Consider the following 21710-nt stretch of genomic DNA (forward strand, 5'->3'; position numbering starts at 1 on the left):
CAGAAAAGTAAGAAATTAACAGACGTAATCTTGTTATGTACTTGAGGCCACCTCGTACTATTGCGCCAGGTGTCAGGCTTGAACGAGTACCACAAATGTTATCTTGCAATGCTTCTTCCTCCTCTCGACCTCCACATGTTGGTGCGTGTATCTTCAAGTGTGCTCAGAATGGGGACTTTTATGGAAAAACGATGCGGTTTCACTCCTGTGACCACTGTCCTTGTCAGACACACTGCTACCGACACATCTCTCACCGCGTCCACGTCAAGGGAAGCCGCGACGACAATTGCCGTGTCGTGACATTCCAAAGACCTCAAAAGTCATGTCACAGATCAGAAAAGTAAGAAATTAACAGACGTGATCTTGTGCCCCCTACATTGTCCCACTATCCACGTCGTGTACTCGTCCTGCTGCAAATGACCCGTAAACCGACTCGGCAGACGTGATGTGGCTCTACGACCCTGCGAGGCTGAGGAAGCGATAAATCTGTCCTCTCGGACATTATCATTGCAGACATAGTGTAATGGTACTTTGACTTCCGCGCCTCCGCCAATACAAAGATATAATTTACGATCGCGCACGCAGAAGAGAGCTGCGCCGGCGACCGATTTTTATAAATAATTTTGTCCGTCTTTATAGTTTTGCGTAGGTTTTTGTTTTTAAGAACTAATTGAGGACTCTCTCTCTTGTCTTGATACGAAAGACGTGTATTTTTCAGCGATGTGTTGAATGTGCTTTTGGGTGGAAATTAAAATTAAAATTACATTACAAAGCGAGGTTGTTTCAATAGTGATTCGAGGGAGTTATCATCAAATTTGTAAACTGATCATGACAGTGGCAACTTTAAGAAGTTTTCAACAGACGGAGAAAAGTGAAAGACGGGTCGTCCTACAAGAGAAATTAGGAGGACAGCCATGAAGACTACATTGTAATTAATACTGCGTGTCTAACAAGATTATAAGGTAAATTTCAATTAGTTTCTGATGCTATTTCCGTACAGTCGCTTTTTGTAGTGTTGCCGACCCGGTCTGCCATGCACGGTCAAATTACAGCACGATCTCAATCAATAATACGAAGTCCGCCCTATCCGTAACTGAAACCACCAAAATTCCAAACCCAATCAGATTTTCTATTTTCTATTTTTCACGGCAGAACCCCGAGGAGAAGGGTACACTACAATTGGCGTCTTGGTGACAGGACTTGCTATCTTCACATTTGATACAAGTGCAGTTATTATAAATTTTGGACATTTTATCTAATTTTAACCACTTAATAGCATCAGAAAATGAATTTGGACTAAGTCCCGTTCATTTCAATTGTAATGTTACATGCATGAAATTTACAACAATATTGGTTTCCCTGTTATTAATTTGTGTTAATTTTCATTTTGATGCTGAGGAAATTAATTTGGTAAAAAAAAAAAAAAAAAAAAGGAAAAGGGTAACGTTCCATAAAATAATTTGCACGGACGCGAAAGAAAAATTTTGGATTGAAAACTGTATATTTGACGCTACATTTGCATCATAAGAGTGAAGAAAAAAAAAACATTGGTGAGTACAGAAATTTACATTTTTTCCAGTTTCAAGCAGCCATCTGTACTCCCTTTATTCCGATCCATTTATTTCGAAATTATTTTTTCAAATTGTAGTTAAAATTGATTTACTACTATTATTGCAAAGGATAAGTGAAGAGCATATTCACAGTCATTTATTTGTGAGATGGAAATTTCAGTACCAGTTTAATAATTTAATTTCTAATTAGAAATCATATAGAAATATCCATTTCCATAAGAGAAATTTCAGATTTCAACATATCATATTTAAAATTTTTTTTTTTTTTTTTTTGCCACTGGAAAATTTTATTTGCAATTAATTACGAAAATCGCAAGATGGACGCTAGACGCGTAGAAATTGTTCCCGCGGACGAGCTTAGTGAAAGTGACACATTGCAAAACATGTCCGACAGTCAAATGAAAATTGAACATAATCGTGAGGATGTTCAAGACATAATTTTACCGGTTCGATTAAGACAACAACCCCTATATTTAAAGATATACAGGCGAATGGAGAGTGAGTACTACGCGACAAAACATGACATTCACAATGTCAACTTCAGAACCAGACATCAATCAGTCACGAAAAAATGACGAAACTAAGACACAGGACTCTGACATGCTCAACCAGATTCTGAAGTTACTTGGTGACCAAAACAGAAAACTGACACTTTAGACAAAAGATTTGATGCTTTAGACGACAATTTAAAACGTGACATTGGGAAATTTGACACTAAATTCGATGAACTGACACGGGACATAAAACAAAATTCTGAAAAACAATCGAGACAAATTGCCGACTTGACAGAAACCAGCAGTAGTCTTGAAAGGAAATTTACTGACTTATCAGACAAGGTTACGAGACAATAAAAGGTATTTGTGGAATTCAGTGACGAGACAAAAACAGACTTACAATGATGTAATGAGAAATTGTTAACAGTAGTTTTTGAACAACAGAAAACCAGTACCCAAGTTGACGAATTACGACAGTCACACAATTCCGTAAAAACAAACCAAGAACACTTAGACCTGACGATTACAGACCTTTCAGACAGATTAAATGATGTAACATTGGAGCAGAAATCCTTACAGGAAAATTTAGAAGAACTTGAAGACAGAGCAGATGTAGCATCTTTAAAGAATGACACAACTCTAGCAGAGAAACTTGTACATGAATGCAAATTATGTGATGATTATTTAGATGAGAAGTGTGAGACAATGACACAGATCATTTTAGATAAGACAAAGGAACAAGTAAAGGGAGAAACAGATAATATTCAGAAAGAGGTACGTAAACTTAAAGAAAATGTAATACCAAGTTCGTCAGTGATACCAAAACCCATAACAGGCAACCAAAACATAAATGAGAATCATAATAATGCTAGACCCAGCACACAGCCGAAAATAGAATTACCAATGAGTGATACAAATCCCAATGAACCATTTTCAATGCTACCACAAGATCAAAATTACTATCAGACATCACCACATACTATGCACAGGTTGACACAAAATGCAGGACCCATAGTACCATCGGGAGTAGCTGATGAAACATTAGTACGACATGGATACTTTCAGACATTTTCATGTGATGAGAAAGACAAAGTGCATCCGATTGTTTTCATCCGCTCTTTTGATGGTATTTTCCTGAGACATTGGTTAGAAGCCAATAAAATTCGATATGTTACAAATTTGTTACGTGGAAGAGCAGCTAAGTGGGGAGCAGCAATGAAAAGACGATGTTAAACATTTGAACAGTTTGAACAAGCATTTCTTGAGGAATTCTGGTCGATCACAGAACAGCAAAGTTTAAAACGAGAAGTATACAATCCAGAAATTTACAACCCGAAGAAAGAGACTTTACGTCAATACTTCGAACGCTACCTAGACAAAACATTATATTGGACAAAACCAGCAGATTTACCAGATATAATTAGAACACTTAAAAGCCACTTACCATTTCCTTACCGTGATAAATTAATAGGAGTGTCCGAGGACAACATAAAGAATTTTTTTAGTTATGTTGATGAGATAGATGTTGTTTGCAGAGATGAGATCAGGAATTTCAATCAATTGTATCCGATCCATCCAAGCAATTCGCGTACGCACAACAGAAATGACAGAGGCTATTGGAATCCGCCTCTGACACCACAACAAAACACTCTAAGAAACAATTCGCACTACACTAGGACAAATCCATTCAATATTAGGAGAAGCAACTCGCAGCATTGGCAAGGAAACAGTAATTATTACTATAATGGTTATCCGAACAGTAATTACAATCAGAACAATAACAGTTATATTCAAAACAACAACAACAGAAGAAGGAACCAAAATCATAGAGATCAAAGAAGAGAGGATAACAGGTACCATCCAGGATATTTTCAGAGAAACAACATCCAAACATGTATTGCAGGAATAACAGTAATGACAATACCAGTTACAGTCATGGGCGAAATAATGTATGGGGAAATCACAATGGACCACCGCCACGACACATGCAATACAGCAACCCTCAATTCCTACCTAACGAAACTCCCAATGCGACGCGAGGTAATGTCAACAACCAAACAGCTGATACTTGGGTGACGCGTGACAGAAATGTAAATGTTATTGAGTTGGGCAATGAACCCAACCCGCAACAACAACCGAATTTCCCGGAAAACGAACGACGACCGAGCTAAGCGTTCGAGTTACGGTCGATAGGGAGCAGAGCGCAACGGAACCGACGATTTGTTTTCTCCGATATGAGGACAGTAAGAAAATAGAAAAAGAATTATATCAGGATGTAGATTTTAATAGTACCAGTAAGACGAAGAAGATTATTCAGGCTATAACACGAGTTATGATTGGTAGTTATGAAGTGGAAGTGATGTTAGATACAGGAGCAGCAGCAAGTGTTATTTCAATGTCCTTATATAATGAACTCAAACAAATAATAAACATACAAACATTGCCAGTACAGAATTGTCACATTATAAGTGCCACCGGTAACAAATCAAAGAATGTGAAATTTCAAGTGCTAATTAACTTCACATTTTCAAATATACCACTCAATTACAGTTTTCTGGAAGTAGACAAATTAGTTATGCATTGCATATTAGGAATTGACTTTTTGAATGAATATCAAGCAATCATAGATTTAGGAAAAGGGAAATGTCATTTAACCGTAAACCAACAACAACTGACAATAGAGTTAACACAGGGTAAAAACTTAAACAGTAAACAAGGTAAATTTGAACAGTTACATTTTATGTATCCAACAGCAACAAACATATGTGATTTAACTTTTAATGAAGCTGTATCTCAGGGAATTAAACCTAATGATTTATATGAGAAATGCACAGAATCTGAATATCTTACGAAGGAACAACAACTTGAATTACTTGAAGTTTTGCAGCAATTTGCTGAGGTATTTGTGGAGAAACCTGGAATTATTAGAGGCTATACTTGTGAGATGGATGTTAAACCACACAAAACATACTGTAGAACATATTATAATATTCCTTGGTCAAAGAAACCCGCAGTTTTGAAAAAGATTGAAAAAATGCAAGCTTGGGGTATCATTGAAAGGTCACATTCACCATATTGCAATCCGATACTAGCAGTTAATAAAGAGGATGGTAGTGTAAGGTTAGTGCTGGACACACGAGAAATTAACAAAGTTATAATCCCAATCAACACACGAACTATAAATTTGGAAGAACAACTTTTAAAATTTCATAATGTACAGTATTTAACCAATATCGACCTCCGCTCATCATTTTGGCAGGTGAACCTCCATAAAAGCAGTCGTAAATGAGGGACGTAGTTATCAATTTTGTGTTCTACCCTTTGGTCTACGAGTGAGTGCTGGAGTATTTATTGAAGCCTTAGATGCTGTTCTTGGACCACAATAGTTATCGCAAATCACAGTTTATGTTGACGACATTGTCATTGCCACCACTACTTGGGAAGAACATGTAAATCTTTTGAAGCAACTTCTGACTAAATTTTCTGACGCAGGTGTCACTATCAATTTATCAAAGACGAAATTAGGGAGGAGAGAAATCAAATTCCTTGGTCACATCATATCAACTGAAGGCATTTATCCAGACTCAAGAAAAATTGATGCAATAAAGAATTTTCCATCCCCACAGAATCGTAAACAACTCAAAGCCTTTCTTGGTCCATCTTCATTCTTCAGGAAATTTGTACCCTACCACCTTCTTAACAGTCCACATCTTCTATCTTTACTCAAAAGAAATAATATTTAGAAATGGACAGAGTTCTGTCAGACAGATTTTGAAGCGATTAAGAATGCTTTAGTTAATGCACCATTGTTATGTCATCCTGACATGATGTCAGACTTTTGCCTAGTAACAGATGCAAGTTCCTATAGGCTCGGAGCATTTTTATTCCAAATTCATGTAGAAGATGAACAAACAGTCATCAAACCTATAAGTTTTGCTAGCCCCACGCTCACTGAATTCGAAAAGTCATATTCAGTGACTGAGCGCGAAACACTTGCCATAGTATGGGCATTTCGCAAGTTTCGCTACTTTCTATGGGGAAAACGTACTAAGCTTTATACTGATCATCAAGCTCTTTCTTTCCTGCTATCATGCAAGTTATTACATTCACGTCTTGCACGCTGGTGTGCATCACTACAAGAATATGATTTTGATATTATATATATAAAAGGAGAATCCAACAATATAGCCGATGCTCTATCTTGTTTGCCACAAGGCCTAAAAGAATTTTCAGATGTGACAGAACAAACATCAGATTTCAAAATTTTACTCATGTATGATGGCACATTTGCACCTTACTACAAAAACATGTGCAGGAAGTTAGCCATATTGCAGGACAATGATACCAGGTGGATCCAGATAAAGAATAAATTACGTGCAGGAACAGACCCACATCTTGAAAAATATTACACATTACACAAAGAAGTATTATTTCACCGACGAAACCCTGAATCACAGCATTGGTGTGTTTGCTTACCTGAAGCTCATGTTGATGATTTTATTTTATTTACACACAGAACTTGGGGACACTATGGTGTAACGAAATGTACAGATAAGATTATACAATATTGCTATTTTCCAAATTTAAGGCGAAGAGTATTGAGTAATATTAGGAAATGCATCATATGTCAGAAAGCCAAATATTCTAATCACACAAGCATGAATGAATTGCACCCAAATCATACCTAAGAGGCCATTACAGCTAATTCCTTTAGATATTGCAGGACCCTATCCACATGCACGTGGAGGAATAAAATACATCCTTGCTGTGTTAGATGTTTTCACAAAGTATTTAAAATTATATGCTTTATGTTCAGTTTCTACCACTGCTATTACCAGACGTCTATTAACAGATTATTTTGTAAGAATAGGAAAACCTGAAGTTATGATCACGGATAAAGCAGCATATTTTACCAGTTTAAAATGGAAGACTTTTATTGAAGAACAGAATGTTAAACATATTTTAATTTCAAGATTTCACGCAGCAGGAAACCCAGTAGAAAGAACATTTTGAGAATTTGGACAGTTTATGAGAACACGGACACCAGAGAAGCACACAAAATGGGTAGAATACCTAGCACCATTTGAACAAATAGTGAACAATTTAACTCACATTTCTACTGGATACACACCAACTGAATTAATTATGGATAAAACAGAAAGAAATTAATGGGCAGACCCTCTACCTAAATTTACAGCAACAACAAATCATGTTAGTTTAGAAGAAAAGGTAAGACAAGCTTACACAACATTATGTGACAAAGCTAAGGAAAGAAAGCAGAAATATGACAGAGGTGTCAGGAAAGCACAAACATTTCAAGTTGATCAGTTAGTTTTACTAAGAACACATCCTAAACCCACAAAACTGAAACATTTAAACAGGAAATGGCAGATCTTATACTCTGGACCATACCGAATTGCAAATATTCCACACCCTGGCTGTTATTCATTAGAATATCCATTAACACATAAACCCAGAGGTCTACATCCACACAGACATTTGAAAAAATACATACAGTAAAATGTTAGCTAATGAGAAGAAGATAATTAATATGATATACAGTTATGATGAGCCTACATTTAAGTTATACAGATACTTACAATCTAATGAATGCAGGTAAGTCTAGAAAGCAATGTGAACCATCCAATAGCTAATAAGATATTTGGTTATAAGAGGAGTTGCTATTGAGGCATATACACATTAGAGGAGGCATATACACATTAGAGGAGGCAGAGAACTGAACAGAATTATTTTCTTTAGGAGGCATGTGATAATAGTAATGTTGATATGAGTGATGTGAGTGACTGAATGAGATGAGTGAATGTAATTTTAGTTTAGTAAGAGGATAAATAGTAATATGGAGAGAGGTAAATGGAATATAAGATGAGAAAAGGGTATTATTATTATTATTATTATTATTATTATTATTATTATTATTATTGTTGAAGTAAAAAAAGGAAATGATGATGAATAAGACAAAGATGAGGTGACTTACCGAACAAAAGCGCTGGCAGGTCGATAGACACACAAACAAACACAAACATACACACAAAATTCAAGCTTTCGCAACAAACTGTTGCCTCATCAGGAAAGAGGGAAGGAGAGGGGAAGACGAAAGGAAGTGGGTTTTAAAGGAGAGGGTAAGGAGTCATTCCAATCCCGGGAGCGGAAAGACTTACCTTAGGGGGAAAAAAGGACAGGTATACACTCGCACACACGCACATATCCATCCACACATACAGACACAAGCAGACATATTTCTGCTTGTGTCTGTATGTGTGGATGGATATGTGCGTGTGTGCGAGTGTATACCTGTCCTTTTTTCCCCCTAAGGTAAGTCTTTCCGCTCCCGGGATTGGAATGACTCCTTACCCTCTCCTTTAAAACCCACTTCCTTTCGTCTTCCCCTCTCCTTCCCTCTTTCCTGATGAGGCAACAGTTTGTTGCGAAAGCTTGAATTTTGTGTGTATGTTTGTGTTTGTTTGTGTGTCTATCGACCTGCCAGCGCTTTTGTTCGGTAAGTCACCTCATCTTTGTTTTTATATATAATTTTTCCCACGTGGAATGTTTCCTTCCATTATATATATATATATATATATATATATATATATATATATATATATATATATATATATATATATATATATATAATGCTGAGGAAAAAATATATGTTATTTTGTGAAGAATGAATAATGGATAGGTGAGAATGTTATGAGTAATTGAGAATATGTTGAGCGGGGAGAAACTAGATTTGAACGCTATATCACATGTACTCATGGAATACAGAATGAAAGTAGTGGAAAGAATACTATTTATTGAAAGATTGGTATGCCTGAGATAATAACTTATGTGATGTCTTATATATTCTTATAACTAAAGGTGAAAGTATAGATTTATGTGGAAAGAATTATTTACAGCAGCCACTGTTGGAAATATACCAGTAGATTTAAATCTATAACACTTTAACACTAATCTAATGGGAACTTGTAATGAAATTTTTGGAGTTATGTAGGCTTGACACTTCAGATTGGAAGAATTATTTAAGAGAACATATTTAGCAGTCATCTAATGACATAATTAAAGCTCATCTACTGAACTGAACTAATGCACCATTAAATAGAAAGGAGAATAAGGAGAAAACAAAACGTCAGTCCTGTGTTGCGGCTCATACTCTCATCCCTCCCTTAGAAAAATTTATACATGTTGATGAAATATTTGACATTATATAATTCGTGATTATCTGACAGTATGGAGAGACATACACACATATTTATTTATGAATAGAATTTTACAGGTACCACAAGGTAAATACAGAATGGATATACAGCATGGAACGCAGCAGCAATTATCTAAGAAGATTTATTTATTTATTAAGTAAAACATTTATTTATATTGGTTGATACTCATGAAAGGAAGGAGATGAACTACACAAACTTTATAGGAACATGAGTGAGTGACTTGAACTATATATATATATATACATACTTACCACACTGATGTACATACTTTTAGGATCCTAAGATATTTAGAGGGGCACCGCTCTTAGAAATGGTAATAGAGGAATACCACTCTTAAAACAGCAATAGTGGGGATACCACACTTAGAAACGGTATTAGGTATAGGAACTTTTACATTATATTAAGTTAACATGTATTTTATTTATCATATTTTATTTTGTGTAGTCCACTGTAGGAGATGACTTTACTAGTATTTATGAAGTAGTTAGCAATCATCCCATGAACCTATCCTCCTACAGAGGGCTGTCTTGAAGCTTGAAATATGTGTAAATTTTATTCCAGGAGGCAAGATGAATTTTAAGTTGAATATTCTAGCGAGTTGCCACAATTATCTTCAAATTTTGCAAGTGTAACGAAAGGGAAAAAAAAGGAAAGAAAAGAAAAAAAGAATGAGCTAACAAATAAAATAAATAAAATGTATATTTCAGTCTGAATGTAATTCACATGTCAGCACAATGATATTGAATGTAACGTAAAAATTTACTATATTTTTCATTTAATTCTGTATATGTGCTATATGACAACAATGTAACTATCTCATGTAATGATTAATTGTAAATATTTGTATATTTATGTACTTACTATATCAAGAAATGTATTTTAAGTAGATGTTAATGAGCTGCAAAGGACTTGTGCATGTAGCACATGATTCATATAAATGGAACTGAAAATGCAAAGAAGAAACCAACGTGATGGAACACTGGTCAAGCAATATTTACGTAGTGTCAATATACCTTGAAGTGTATGGTGTAGTGGGAGCCGGCAGGTCTTCAGGTTGGTGTAAAAGACAAGCTCATCACCTGTCTTAGGCAGTGAGGTGTTTCCTATGCCCTCATTGACCATTTATACCCCGGTAGACGCCACCAAAATTTGACTGCTGGAGATCACAATTTCGTGTTGACACATTGAACAAACTTTGGATTTTCTTCAAGTCACACGCAAGAGATCCAGGCAGTACACACACACTCAGAATCTGATACTACGTTTAAAGACATTGGAGCAATATAATAGAAACATCTATTGTTCGAATTAATTCCATTGTAAACACGAATCATGTGAACTGAATTCAAACGCTGTGCTAAGCAACGATAATACGCTGCAATTCAAAGACATTAATGTTACGACTCCTAAAGAAGATACACACCAAAAAGACTGTATACAAAGACTGATATGCAAAGAGCATTGTGCTCAGAAATATTTTTTGTAATATGTAAATTTCTTATTTTCTCATATATATGTATCTATGTAAATTTTCTATACTGCCACGCTCGCTTGCGGAGCGTGTCAGTAGAGGAGGCATTGTAATGGTACTTTGACTTCCGCGCCTCCGCCAATACAAAGATATAATTTACGATCGCACACGCAGAAGAGCGCTGCGCCAGCGACCGATTTTTATAAATAATTTTGTTCGTCCTTTTAGTCTTGCGTAGGTTTTTGTTTTTAAGAACTAATTGAGGACTCTCTCTCTTGTCTTGATACGAAAGACGTGTATTTTTCGGCGATGTGTTAAATGTGCTTTTGGGTGGAAATTAAAATTACATTACAAAGTGTGGTTGTTTCAAAAGTGATTTGAGGGGGTTATCATCAAATTTGTAAACTGATCATGACAGTGGCAACTTGAAGAAGTTTTCAACAGACGGAGAAAAGTGAAAGACAGGTCGTCCTACAAGTGAAATTAGGATGACAGCCATGATGACTACATTGTAATTAATACTGGGTGTCTAACAAGATTATAAGGTAAATTTCAATTAGTTTCTGATGCTATTTCCGTACAGTCGCTTTTTGTAGTGTTACCGACCCGCTCTGCCATGCACGGTCAAATTACAGCACGATCTCAATCAATAATACGAAGTCCGCCTTATCCGTAACTGAAACCACCAAGATTCCAAACCCAATCAGATTTTTTATTTTATATTTTTCTCGGCAGAACCCCGAGGAGAAGGGCACACTACAATAGCTTCAGCAAGTAGATTTGTCGCTTAAACGTGTGCCTGAAACATCAGTGCTAGAATTCCAAGAAATACTCTATCCTGGCAAGCGTGCCCGTATCCGTTCGCTCACTGAAAACGCAGCACAAATCCCTGCACAGTTCATAGGCAGGCTCCCCGTGTTACGTCTCGGGTGCAGGCGATCAGCTGGTAGCAGTGTGTGAAGATAGACTGGACAAAATATAAAATTGATTAAACTAATTGAAGAATTTTGTGAAAGACATTCGTTGTAGGATTCTACATTCTCTGATTACAAAAACCACATTGCCAAACGTGATGCAGTTCGCCAACTCGCACCTCCATTTGGTATTTTGGATAAAGAATTGGACAGCAGAATTCACAATCTGAGGTCACAATTGCTCCGTGAATTTAGCAGATGTCCCTTCTTGAAGATCAGGCAGAAAAGAGCTGAACGTATTGAAGTGGCATGCCTATGACTCACTGCTATTCCTGCAGGATGTAAACAAACCAACACTTTCGGGTCTATTTCACTAATTTTAGATATTGAAATGCTATGCATGTACATTAAAGAGCTGTACGAATATTCAGTAGCTAAAAGTGTAATCTAACAGAAAGATATTAAGCAGGGGTTACAACTTCTCAAAAATTTGTAACCCTCAGTATGTCGTACTGAGCTTTCATATTTAGTAACATCTGGAAGTCCGTCTCAGACATACGAAAAAAATTTTTAGGTCACTCATCACTTAACTGTAACCTCCATAACTAAACCGTTTACAGAGAAGTTATGTACCAACCACCTATATTCCTTTCTCCGATTATTCTCCCTTTTTACAATTATACTCACAGTGTGGGTGCAAAGAAATAGAAGTTTTGCGTTGGATACCACGTTCTGCAAACCTGATTGGCTACATGTTGCCAGTGGAAATGGTCACACCGGTTACTGCTGCTGGGTGAATGTCCCGAGAACAATCCCAAGTGTCAATAAACAACCTTGATGAAACTACGTGGGTGTGTAGAGGGGAAAAATAGTGTGATTCATATTTTTTTGTCTGTGCCCAGTTTCACTTTTAAGGGGTGATACATGCCCCGAAAGGTAATTTGGCTTATTATGTTTAGAACGAAGGAAAACTGGGAAAGCATCACCACTCAAAAAATGTTAATAGCATGTACATGAGTTTTCAGAGCATCTTTCTATTTTAATGTAGCGTTTCCAAAAGTAGCAAAAACAGTAAAATCTTAGAATAATAAGCAACAGGTACCTAAAGGCATAAAAATTTCCAGTGAGAGAAACAGATTTCTGCACTACTGTTGTAAGAAATATAGAGTAAGCCAAGAATTCACAGATTATTCAAAAGCCTACAAAAGAATCTATGGTATAGTAGTCAAAGAGGCAAAAATTATGTGGAATGACAATTTGATAAGAAACTCATCTAACAAAATGAGATCCCCGTGGAGAGTTACAAAGAAAGAAAGTTGTAGTTCAGCGCCAAAGAAAAAGAATGTATCACTAACACTAGAAGGCTCAAAAGTCACAAACACATATTCAGTTGTGGAAAAATTCAATGAATACTTCACTTCACTAGCTGAAGACCTGATTCAAGTAAACTGTCAAGGACCGGTCCCAAGTTTCTCCGGCAAGTCAGTGATCTCGGCTGCTTCTACGTATGTTTATGAAATGAACCCCAATGAAATTATAAGCAAAATTAAATCATTAAGCAATAAAACGCCAAGTGGTCATGATAAAGTACCTGATTTCATATTAAAAGCATGTGCTCACAACATAGCAAACCCCTTGGCAAAAATTTTCAACCTCTCTTTAAAAACTAGTGTATTTCCAGGTATTTTTAAAATAGCAAAAGTTTCACCACTGCTAAAAAAGGTTCTTCTGATAAAATATCGAACTACCGACTCGTGTCACAGTTAAGTTCCTTCTCAAAAATTCTAGAAAAACTCTTCTATGACAGACTTTTAAGTTTTATAAATAAATATGCACCTCTTAAAATACAACAACATGGTTTTAGAAAGTCTAAATCTACACAGACAGCAATTTTCGAATTCTTAGATTGCATTTTAAAATCTCTTGATCAACATAAATTAGCTGCAGGTATTTTTCTAGATCTATCAAAAGCCTTTGAATCCTGGACCATAACATTCTGCTTGAAAAATTAGAAAGACGAGGAGTAAGAGGTATAGCACATAGCTGGTTGTGTCCATACCTAAAAAACAACAGGTAGAAAGTATCACTTCAGTATGAATTCAACAAAATGAATAAAACAAGAAAGAACTCCTTTCTATCTAGCGAATTACCAATAAAATATGGTGTACCACAGGGCTCAATCTTAGGGCACTACTCTTCTCGATTTATGTGGATGACTTAGTCGAATATATGAGTTCCACAAAAACTATCCTGTTTGCCGATGACACCAGCATATTGCTCACTGGATCCAGTCCAGAAACTTTGCGGTCCACAGCAGAAAGTTCTATGAAAAGACTTTCTGAGTTGTTCACAAAAAAACAAACTCATTATAAATACTGAAAAAACTGTGTGTGTCGATTTTCATTTAATTCCTCGAAGTAATCAAATGTCTACTCAAGCCCAATTAAAAAATGATCCCCTAGAAAATGTAAGTGTCAAAAAATTCTTGGGTCTTAGGGTTCAGCAAGACTTAAAGTGGGACACACATATAAATAACTTGTGTAGAAATCTATCATCTGTATGCTATGGCCTAAGAATTTTAAAGGCTACAACAAGCAAAACAACAGTACTGCAGGGATACTATGCACAGTTCCGCTCACTAATCAGATATGGGATCATTTTCTGGGGATACTCAACTCACAGTGTAAAGGTTTTTAGAATGCAAAAAAGAGCTTTAAGAATAATTTGTGGCCTTAAAAAGATGGAGTCCTGTAAACCCCATTTTACAGAGCTTGGTGTTCTAAATGTTCCAAGTTTATTCATTTATGAAACTGCCTGTTTTCAGGTGGTAGTCCATAGTGAAAAAGATAAACTGCTGCAGAACAAAAATGTACACAACCATAGAACCAGAGGGAAATCATATATACATCAAAAATATCACAGAACAACCACCTATCAGAGGAGCATAATTAACATTGGTGTAATACTACACAATAAGATACCAGAGGAAATAAAAAATGCTACTCATCCAATATTTAAAGCTAAACTATAGGCATTTCTAATAAAGCACTGTTTCTATTCTGCCAGAGAATTTCTAAATATGTAACAAAATTAATTGTAATAAGTACTTATTTTTAATTTGCCTACTATTTTGCTAATACTATGTATTATTGTAACTTATCTTTGACCTGTCCAATATTAATTGCACAATTTGTGATGTAAGATAAAACTGGACCAATAATAAATCAAATCAAATCAAATTAATTTCGAGAAATTAAAATTTTTGTATAAAGTAAATTAAAGAAGCTTTCAAGCTTCCCTATGCAATAAAGCTGGTTTCTGAAATACAATTTTTTGAAAAGAAGCTGTACACAATGTGTGCTGTCAGAGTATTTTCAACGTAGATTAAGATATGTAAAAGTGTAGTTTCAGCTCTCTGAGACTGCAGACGTGTGTGCAAGTTGTGTTTGTGTGAGTGTTTGTGTGCGTGTGTGTATGTGTATGTGTGTCTACTGCTGACAAAGGCCTTCATGGCCAAAAGCTATGATGGTGTGAATCTTTTTACTGTGCCTATCGCGACTCTTCATCTCCGCAACTTTCCTTCTCTGGTATTGTTACATTCCATCCTCGATTTTACTTTGTAAGATATATAAACTTTCATTACAATTCAAATTATTCATTTCACTTATATTTTTTTTATTTCTTCAGTTGTTATTTTACATTCTTGTTCCTTTTCTTTCTTCATTTAGCATTTCACATGTGTGTATTTTGTTAATTGAAAATAATAAGTAACTACTTATTATTGTAGAAAATAATGACGATGATAATTTGTAAAGAAATTCTTGAAACATGTTTTCTTACAGCATGCACATAAAATGAATGAAATTTCTTCCTGTAATATATGCAACAGAGAAGACAATATGAAACAAAATTCAGCAGGATTCCAAATTGTCACAGATGGTACTCAAAATATTCTGTTGTGGATCAGGCATATTTCAATATATCTATAAGTCTTGGCGAAGAGAATTGGTTGTTTAGTGCTAGTGACTGCAGCTCAATTTCATTATTTCACAAGTGAAGATTGACACCACTTCCAAAATCAAAAGCTGTATACGTCCCACGGCTGTACCTGTGCCATCGAGCCTATTGGGATCGCCTTACGAACAAGTTCCTTCTCCTCATGTACAATGCTCTAAATGGTTTTATCACATTGACCAGCTGCCTTTTCATAGTTGTAAGAGAAAACAATGGTGAGTTTGGTCCGAGAACTTGAGAATTTCTTTTTGAAGCCACAAATGTCCTTGTCATACCATCAAAATGTCACCAAACAAACACCCGACCAAGTCGAAAGATATTTGAAAGCTGTTTTCTTTCCCAGTGAGGGAGAATATCTGTATTGTTGTTAGATTATTGCAGTGGTCAGTGTGAAAGAACCATATAGAGCATCGTACCTGAAGACAAAGAACTCGTTCACCCTCACCTAGTGATACCAAAGGGATCGACAGCACAGGTACAGCTGTGGGAAGTATACAGTTGGCAATGTTGGAAGTTTTTGTGAGAAGACTTTCTGATTTACATCTGCTGAATGATTATGATGTCAGTCTCCACCTGAGAAACAACACAATAGAACTGCAGTAGGCAGCATTTTGCAAAATTTCAAATTATTACAGAAGCTGATTACACAGTTTTCAAGAATATTAATTACACATGACCTTTCATACGAAAAACATTTTTTATATATTGTCTTGAAGATATTCCTTCTAAACCTAAACTGCCAAATTGTCTTTCAGGGTGTGTTTTATCCCTTAATAGTGAAATTAGGTACCAACAAAAAAATATATACTGTACTATTTGGCCCCTCAACACACCCGCCAAGTTTCATCGAGATCGTTTATTGACATTTGGGAATGTTGAAACTTCCTGGCAGATTAAAACTGTGTGCCAGACCGAGACTCGAAATCAGGACCTTAGCCTTTCGCGGGCAAGTGCTCTACCGACTGAGCTACCCAAGCACGACTCACACCCCGTCCTCACAGCTTTACTTCTGGCAGTACCTCGTCTTCCACCTTCCAAACTTTACAGAAGTTCTCCTGCAAACCTTACAGAGCTAGCACTCCTGAAAGAAAGGATATTGTGGAGACATGGCTTAGCCACAGCCTGGGGAATGTTTCCAGTGTGAGATTTCCACTCTTCAGTGGAGTGTGCGCTGATATGAAACTTCCTGGCAGATTAAAACTGTGTGCCAGACTGAGACTCGAACTCGGGACCTTTGCCTTTCGTGGGGAAGTGCTCTACCACTTGAGCTACCCAAGCACGACTCACGCCCCGTCCTCAAAGCTTTACTTCTGCCAGTACCTCGTCTCCTATCTTGATTTTGGAATGTTCTTTTGTAAGTCTGCCTGTTACAGCAGAGAACACTATCAGCACAACATTATTTCGCTACGCCTAGTCACGCTGCCTTGCAGCGTCATGCAAATACTCGTCTGCTCCGACTATTTAAGCCATTACAAAACCATACAAAGTCATTTACATGCTATGGAGCGGACAGTACCAGCAGATCAGATGCAATGCCACCATTCGGCAGTACTGGCAGTTCCATCTCAGCACTCCACGCTGGCAATTCAGCCCAGTTTGTCCCGATCTTCACCGGCAGCACATCAGCTGTTGCATGCCAGCAGCAACAACAACGTCCCCACACTTCACGCCGCCTCCTACTGCAACTCTAGGATTCATCGTGTAGGAACATAACACACGATGTCCACAGCAGAGACATTTCTGTTATACACACATCAAAAAAGAGTTTTGCATCACTTCGGTTCCAAGACAGAAAATTGGAATAGAGATCAACATAAAAAGGGCGGAAATGATGTTTATTGCTCGTGAAAACCACACATTGCACGTTGTACCACCATACAGCGAGACCTTCAGACGTAGTGGTCCGGACTGCTGTACATTCGGCATGTTGTTGGGCCCATCTGTACCACTCTGCATGGTGTCACGGTTGCAAAGATGGACCTCACCACGGGCATCAGGAGTGAAGTTGCACATCATGCAGACTACTGCGTGCAGTTGAGTCACAAAATGACGTCCTGTGGCTGCACGAAAAGCATTATTCAACACGGTGGCAGTGCTATCAGGGTTCCTGTGAGGCTTAATCCGTAGATAGCGGTCATCCACTGGACGGCCTGAGCAAGGCATGTCATCGACAGATCCTGTCTCTCTGTATCTTGTCCACATCTGAACAACATCTCTTTGGTTCAATCCGTGATGCCTGGACACTTCCCTTGTTGAAAGCCCTTCCTGGCACAAAGTAACACTGGGGATGTGATCAAACTGCGACCATGACTGTCTAGGCACGATTGAAATACAGACAACACAAGCCGTGTACCTTTTACTTCCTGGTAGATAACTGGAACTGATTGGCTATCGGACCCCCTCGCATCTAATATGTGCTGCTCATGCAGGATTGTTTACACCTTTGGGCAGGTTTAGTGACACCTCTCAACAGTCAAAGGGACTGTGTCTGTGATACAATATCCACAGTCAATGTCTATCTTCAAGAGTTCTGGGAACCAGGGTGATGCAAAACTTTCTTTGACATGTGCATATAGTCGTGTGGATATTTGTCCGAGGACATTATAATTGAGTTTTGGTTTTGTTAACAAACAGTACTTTTGATCATTCTTGGTGCAAGTATACATCGGTTCCATATTTGCAGTAGAGTTGTCGGATCTCGACTGATGTAAGCAGTAACATCATTCATTGATAAACAACAGTCTCTACAGGCCACAACCGTGCTGCTCTCATATCCTGACATGTGCCGACAGACATTTCTCCATCTTACACGAGGTATAATGCAACCTTTTCACAAACAACATCTAATGTGATTTCTGAATGTGAAATCCACTGTGTAATCTTTCCTCACATACAGAAGGTAGTGGATTTACTTCTACTTACTCTGTGGGGTTACACTGAAATGCCAGTTGTTTGCGTATCCAAACATTCAGTACCCTTCAAGCAAATTTGATGTTCCTCATGTTCCAGTTGTGTACTGTTGCAATTTTAATGTCCCCCAATGTGTTTTCATTTAATGGCTGCACTTATGATTTTTAACACATTTTCAATCATCACATTTATGAATTACTCATACAGTTCTCAACTCCTTCACCAGTTACAGTTTCATCACCTAGCCAGTTATTTTGTTTGAACTACACTACAAAGTCAGTAGCAGTGCTTACATTTCAAGCTGTTCCAGGCGGTAGATCTCAGAGAAGGCAGCAGCCGAGAGCACCTTTGCATCACAGACAGAGAGTTCCGCAAAGCAGGGAGCCCACGGCTGATGGCAATTATTGTCTCATTGTCCAAGCCAGGTCCACACCATATGTCCAGCTTTCTCAATCTTTTCAGCCCTCGACCCCTTTAAAACACAATTAAATACATAGTTAAAGTTGTGTCAGATTATCTTGTCTTTATTAGAGAAAAAAATCAGAGAGACAAAATTTAAATGACCTGCTTGCAAACTGCTCACCAGTTTTGACGACTTTGATATTCTAACTGAGTGCCATGCGAAGATAAAATAGTTTTTAGGAAATATCCAAGTCACAGGTCACAATACACTAGCCAATTTGGGGCAGGTAGAATTTCAGAATACTTAAAAATAAGGGAATTGTAAGTATAATAGCTTCAAAGATATCAAAGACTGAATTTCAATTTGTTTCACATATACCTGACTCATCACCAACTGTGAACACTCAGATATTAATAGGATCAATAAACAGGGAGGCCAAAAAACTGAAGATAATGCCAGAGCAGCATAAGCAACATCAAACTGAGCAAAATTTTCGGAACAATCAGAGGTCAGAAGGGCAATTATGATAAGCTATGGCCACAAAATTAAGGAGAGTCAGCAGTGAGCATATAAAACCTCCTCCAGGAAGGGAATCAGTCTGTGTGTGTCTACCAGTGTGCTTTTGTCAGAATAAGGTGCTACTCCACTTGTTACAATAACAGTTAATTCAGTGTCTTTCCACATTAGCTAGCCCTTAGATTTCACTGTTAACAACATCAAATCTTGTGGTACTACATTTCTACTATCTTAGTGTAGTTCCATTTCTCCAACATAAATTACCATCTTAATAAATTAATGACAGTATGCTATAATTAGCACAGTCGTGCATTGCCTAGTAGACACCACAGAAAATTTGCAACAAACATAACTACCCACAGGCAGTAATTTAAAGTTTGCCTACATTTGACTGGTCAGCAGGAATCATAATCTTCAGGAACTTTTTTTTTTAATTTTTTTATTTTAAGCAACTAGTTTTGTAGGACCAAATTGAGGAACAAATCTTTAAGGTCATGGGACTGGTCAGTACATGAAATTACAGCATAAAAGTATTGACAGATAAAATAAAATGTTTATGAACCCAAAAAAGACAAGCCATAAGTTTATGTAAACAAAATCAACAATATAACACAGGAATCGGCTTATTTTTTCTAGGAACTGCTTGACAGAACATGACAAGTGGCTCATGAGGAAGCTCTTCAGTTTCTATTTGAAAGAGTGTGGATTACTGCTAAGACATTTGAATTCTTGTGGTAGCTTATTGAAAATGGATGCACCCCTTTCTGCACAAGAGCCAACGAAGTGCGACCCAAATGGAGATTGGACTTTTGTCTAGTATTAACTGAGTGAAAGCTGCTAATTCTTGGGAATAAGCTGATATTGTTAACAATAAATGACAGTAAAGAATACATATATTTATAGGCCAATTTCAGAATGTCCAGACTAATGAACAAGGGTCGACAATAGATTCAGTTATTGCCCGAACTGCCTGTTTCTCAGCCACAAATATCCTTAGAGAATGGGAAGAGTTCCCCCATAATATAATACAAAATGTCATAAGAAAATAAAAATAAGCAAAGTAAATGACTTTTTGTATCAAACTATCACCTATTTCAGATACCATTTAAATAGCACAAATGGCACCATTAAGTCTTTAGACAAGATCCTGAATAGTTTACTATCTACCTAAACACCTAGAAATTTGATCTGTTCAATTTAAATAATCACATGCCCATTCAGTGAAATTAAAATGTCAGGTTTTGTTGAATTGTCTGTTAGATACTGTAAAGACCGAGTCTTACTGTAATTTAGCATTAGTTTCTTTTCTACAAGCTGTGAACTTATGCCATGAACTGCATTATCTGAAACAGAGCCAATGCTGCACACATCTTTTACTACCAAGCTGGTGTCATCAGTGAACAGAAATATTTTAGAATCACCTGTAATACTTGGAGGCATATCATTTATATAAATAAGGAACAGGAGTGGCCCCAGCACTGATCGCTGGTGCACCCCCTTCCCCCCCCCCCCCCCCCCCCCGGCACCCCCCTCCCACCCTCAGACCCCACATTGTACACATTCTCAACACTGTGGATCATGATGTTTTGCTGTATTGTTAAAATGAGAGGTGAACCAATTGTGAGCTACCCCCTGTATTCCATAATGGTCAACTTCTGCAGCAATATTCTTTGAACAACACAATCAAATGCCTTAGTTAAATAAAAAAGGATGCCTACCGTTTGAAACCTTTTGTTTAACAAAAGAAATTAAAACAAGGATAGCAATGGCAAAAGAGGCGTTTTATAAGAAAAGGAGAATCTTCTGCAGCGGTATGGACAGGGTACTCAGAAAGAGACTCATAAAATGTCTTGTATGGAGTGTTCTTCTATATGGCGCTGAAACATGGACTATGAGGAAAAAAGACAGAGAAAGGCTGGAGGCTTTTGAGATCTGGACATGGCGGAAGATGGAAGGAATAAGTTGGATGGACAGAGTAAAAAATGAAGAGGTACTGAGAAGAGTGGGAGAGAAAAGGCAGTTACTAGATGTAATAAAGAGAAGAAAAAGAAATTGGATTGGGCATATATTAAGAAAGAATGACGGACTGATAAAAACAGTTTTAGAAGGTTATGTAGAAGGGAAAAGGAAGCGAGGAAGGAAGAGATTCCAGATACTGGATGACATGATGGACGGTACA

At 37.1% G+C, this 21710-nt stretch overlaps 1 protein-coding gene across 1 annotated transcript in view; it reads right to left on the reverse strand.

Moving 5' to 3' along the window:
* Nucleotides 1-21710, reverse strand: part of LOC126428093 (uncharacterized) — a 161746-nt gene that overhangs the window by 21428 nt on the left and 118608 nt on the right. Inside the window, exon 6 of the mRNA XM_050089985.1 lies at nucleotides 18906-19084. Within this exon, the coding sequence (XP_049945942.1) occupies nucleotides 18906-19084 (179 nt within the window). The remainder of the gene's footprint in view (nucleotides 1-18905; nucleotides 19085-21710) is intronic.

This window comes from Schistocerca serialis, chromosome 12 (genome assembly GCF_023864345.2).
Source record: "Schistocerca serialis cubense isolate TAMUIC-IGC-003099 chromosome 12, iqSchSeri2.2, whole genome shotgun sequence".
NCBI classification, from domain to species: domain Eukaryota; kingdom Metazoa; phylum Arthropoda; class Insecta; order Orthoptera; family Acrididae; genus Schistocerca; species Schistocerca serialis.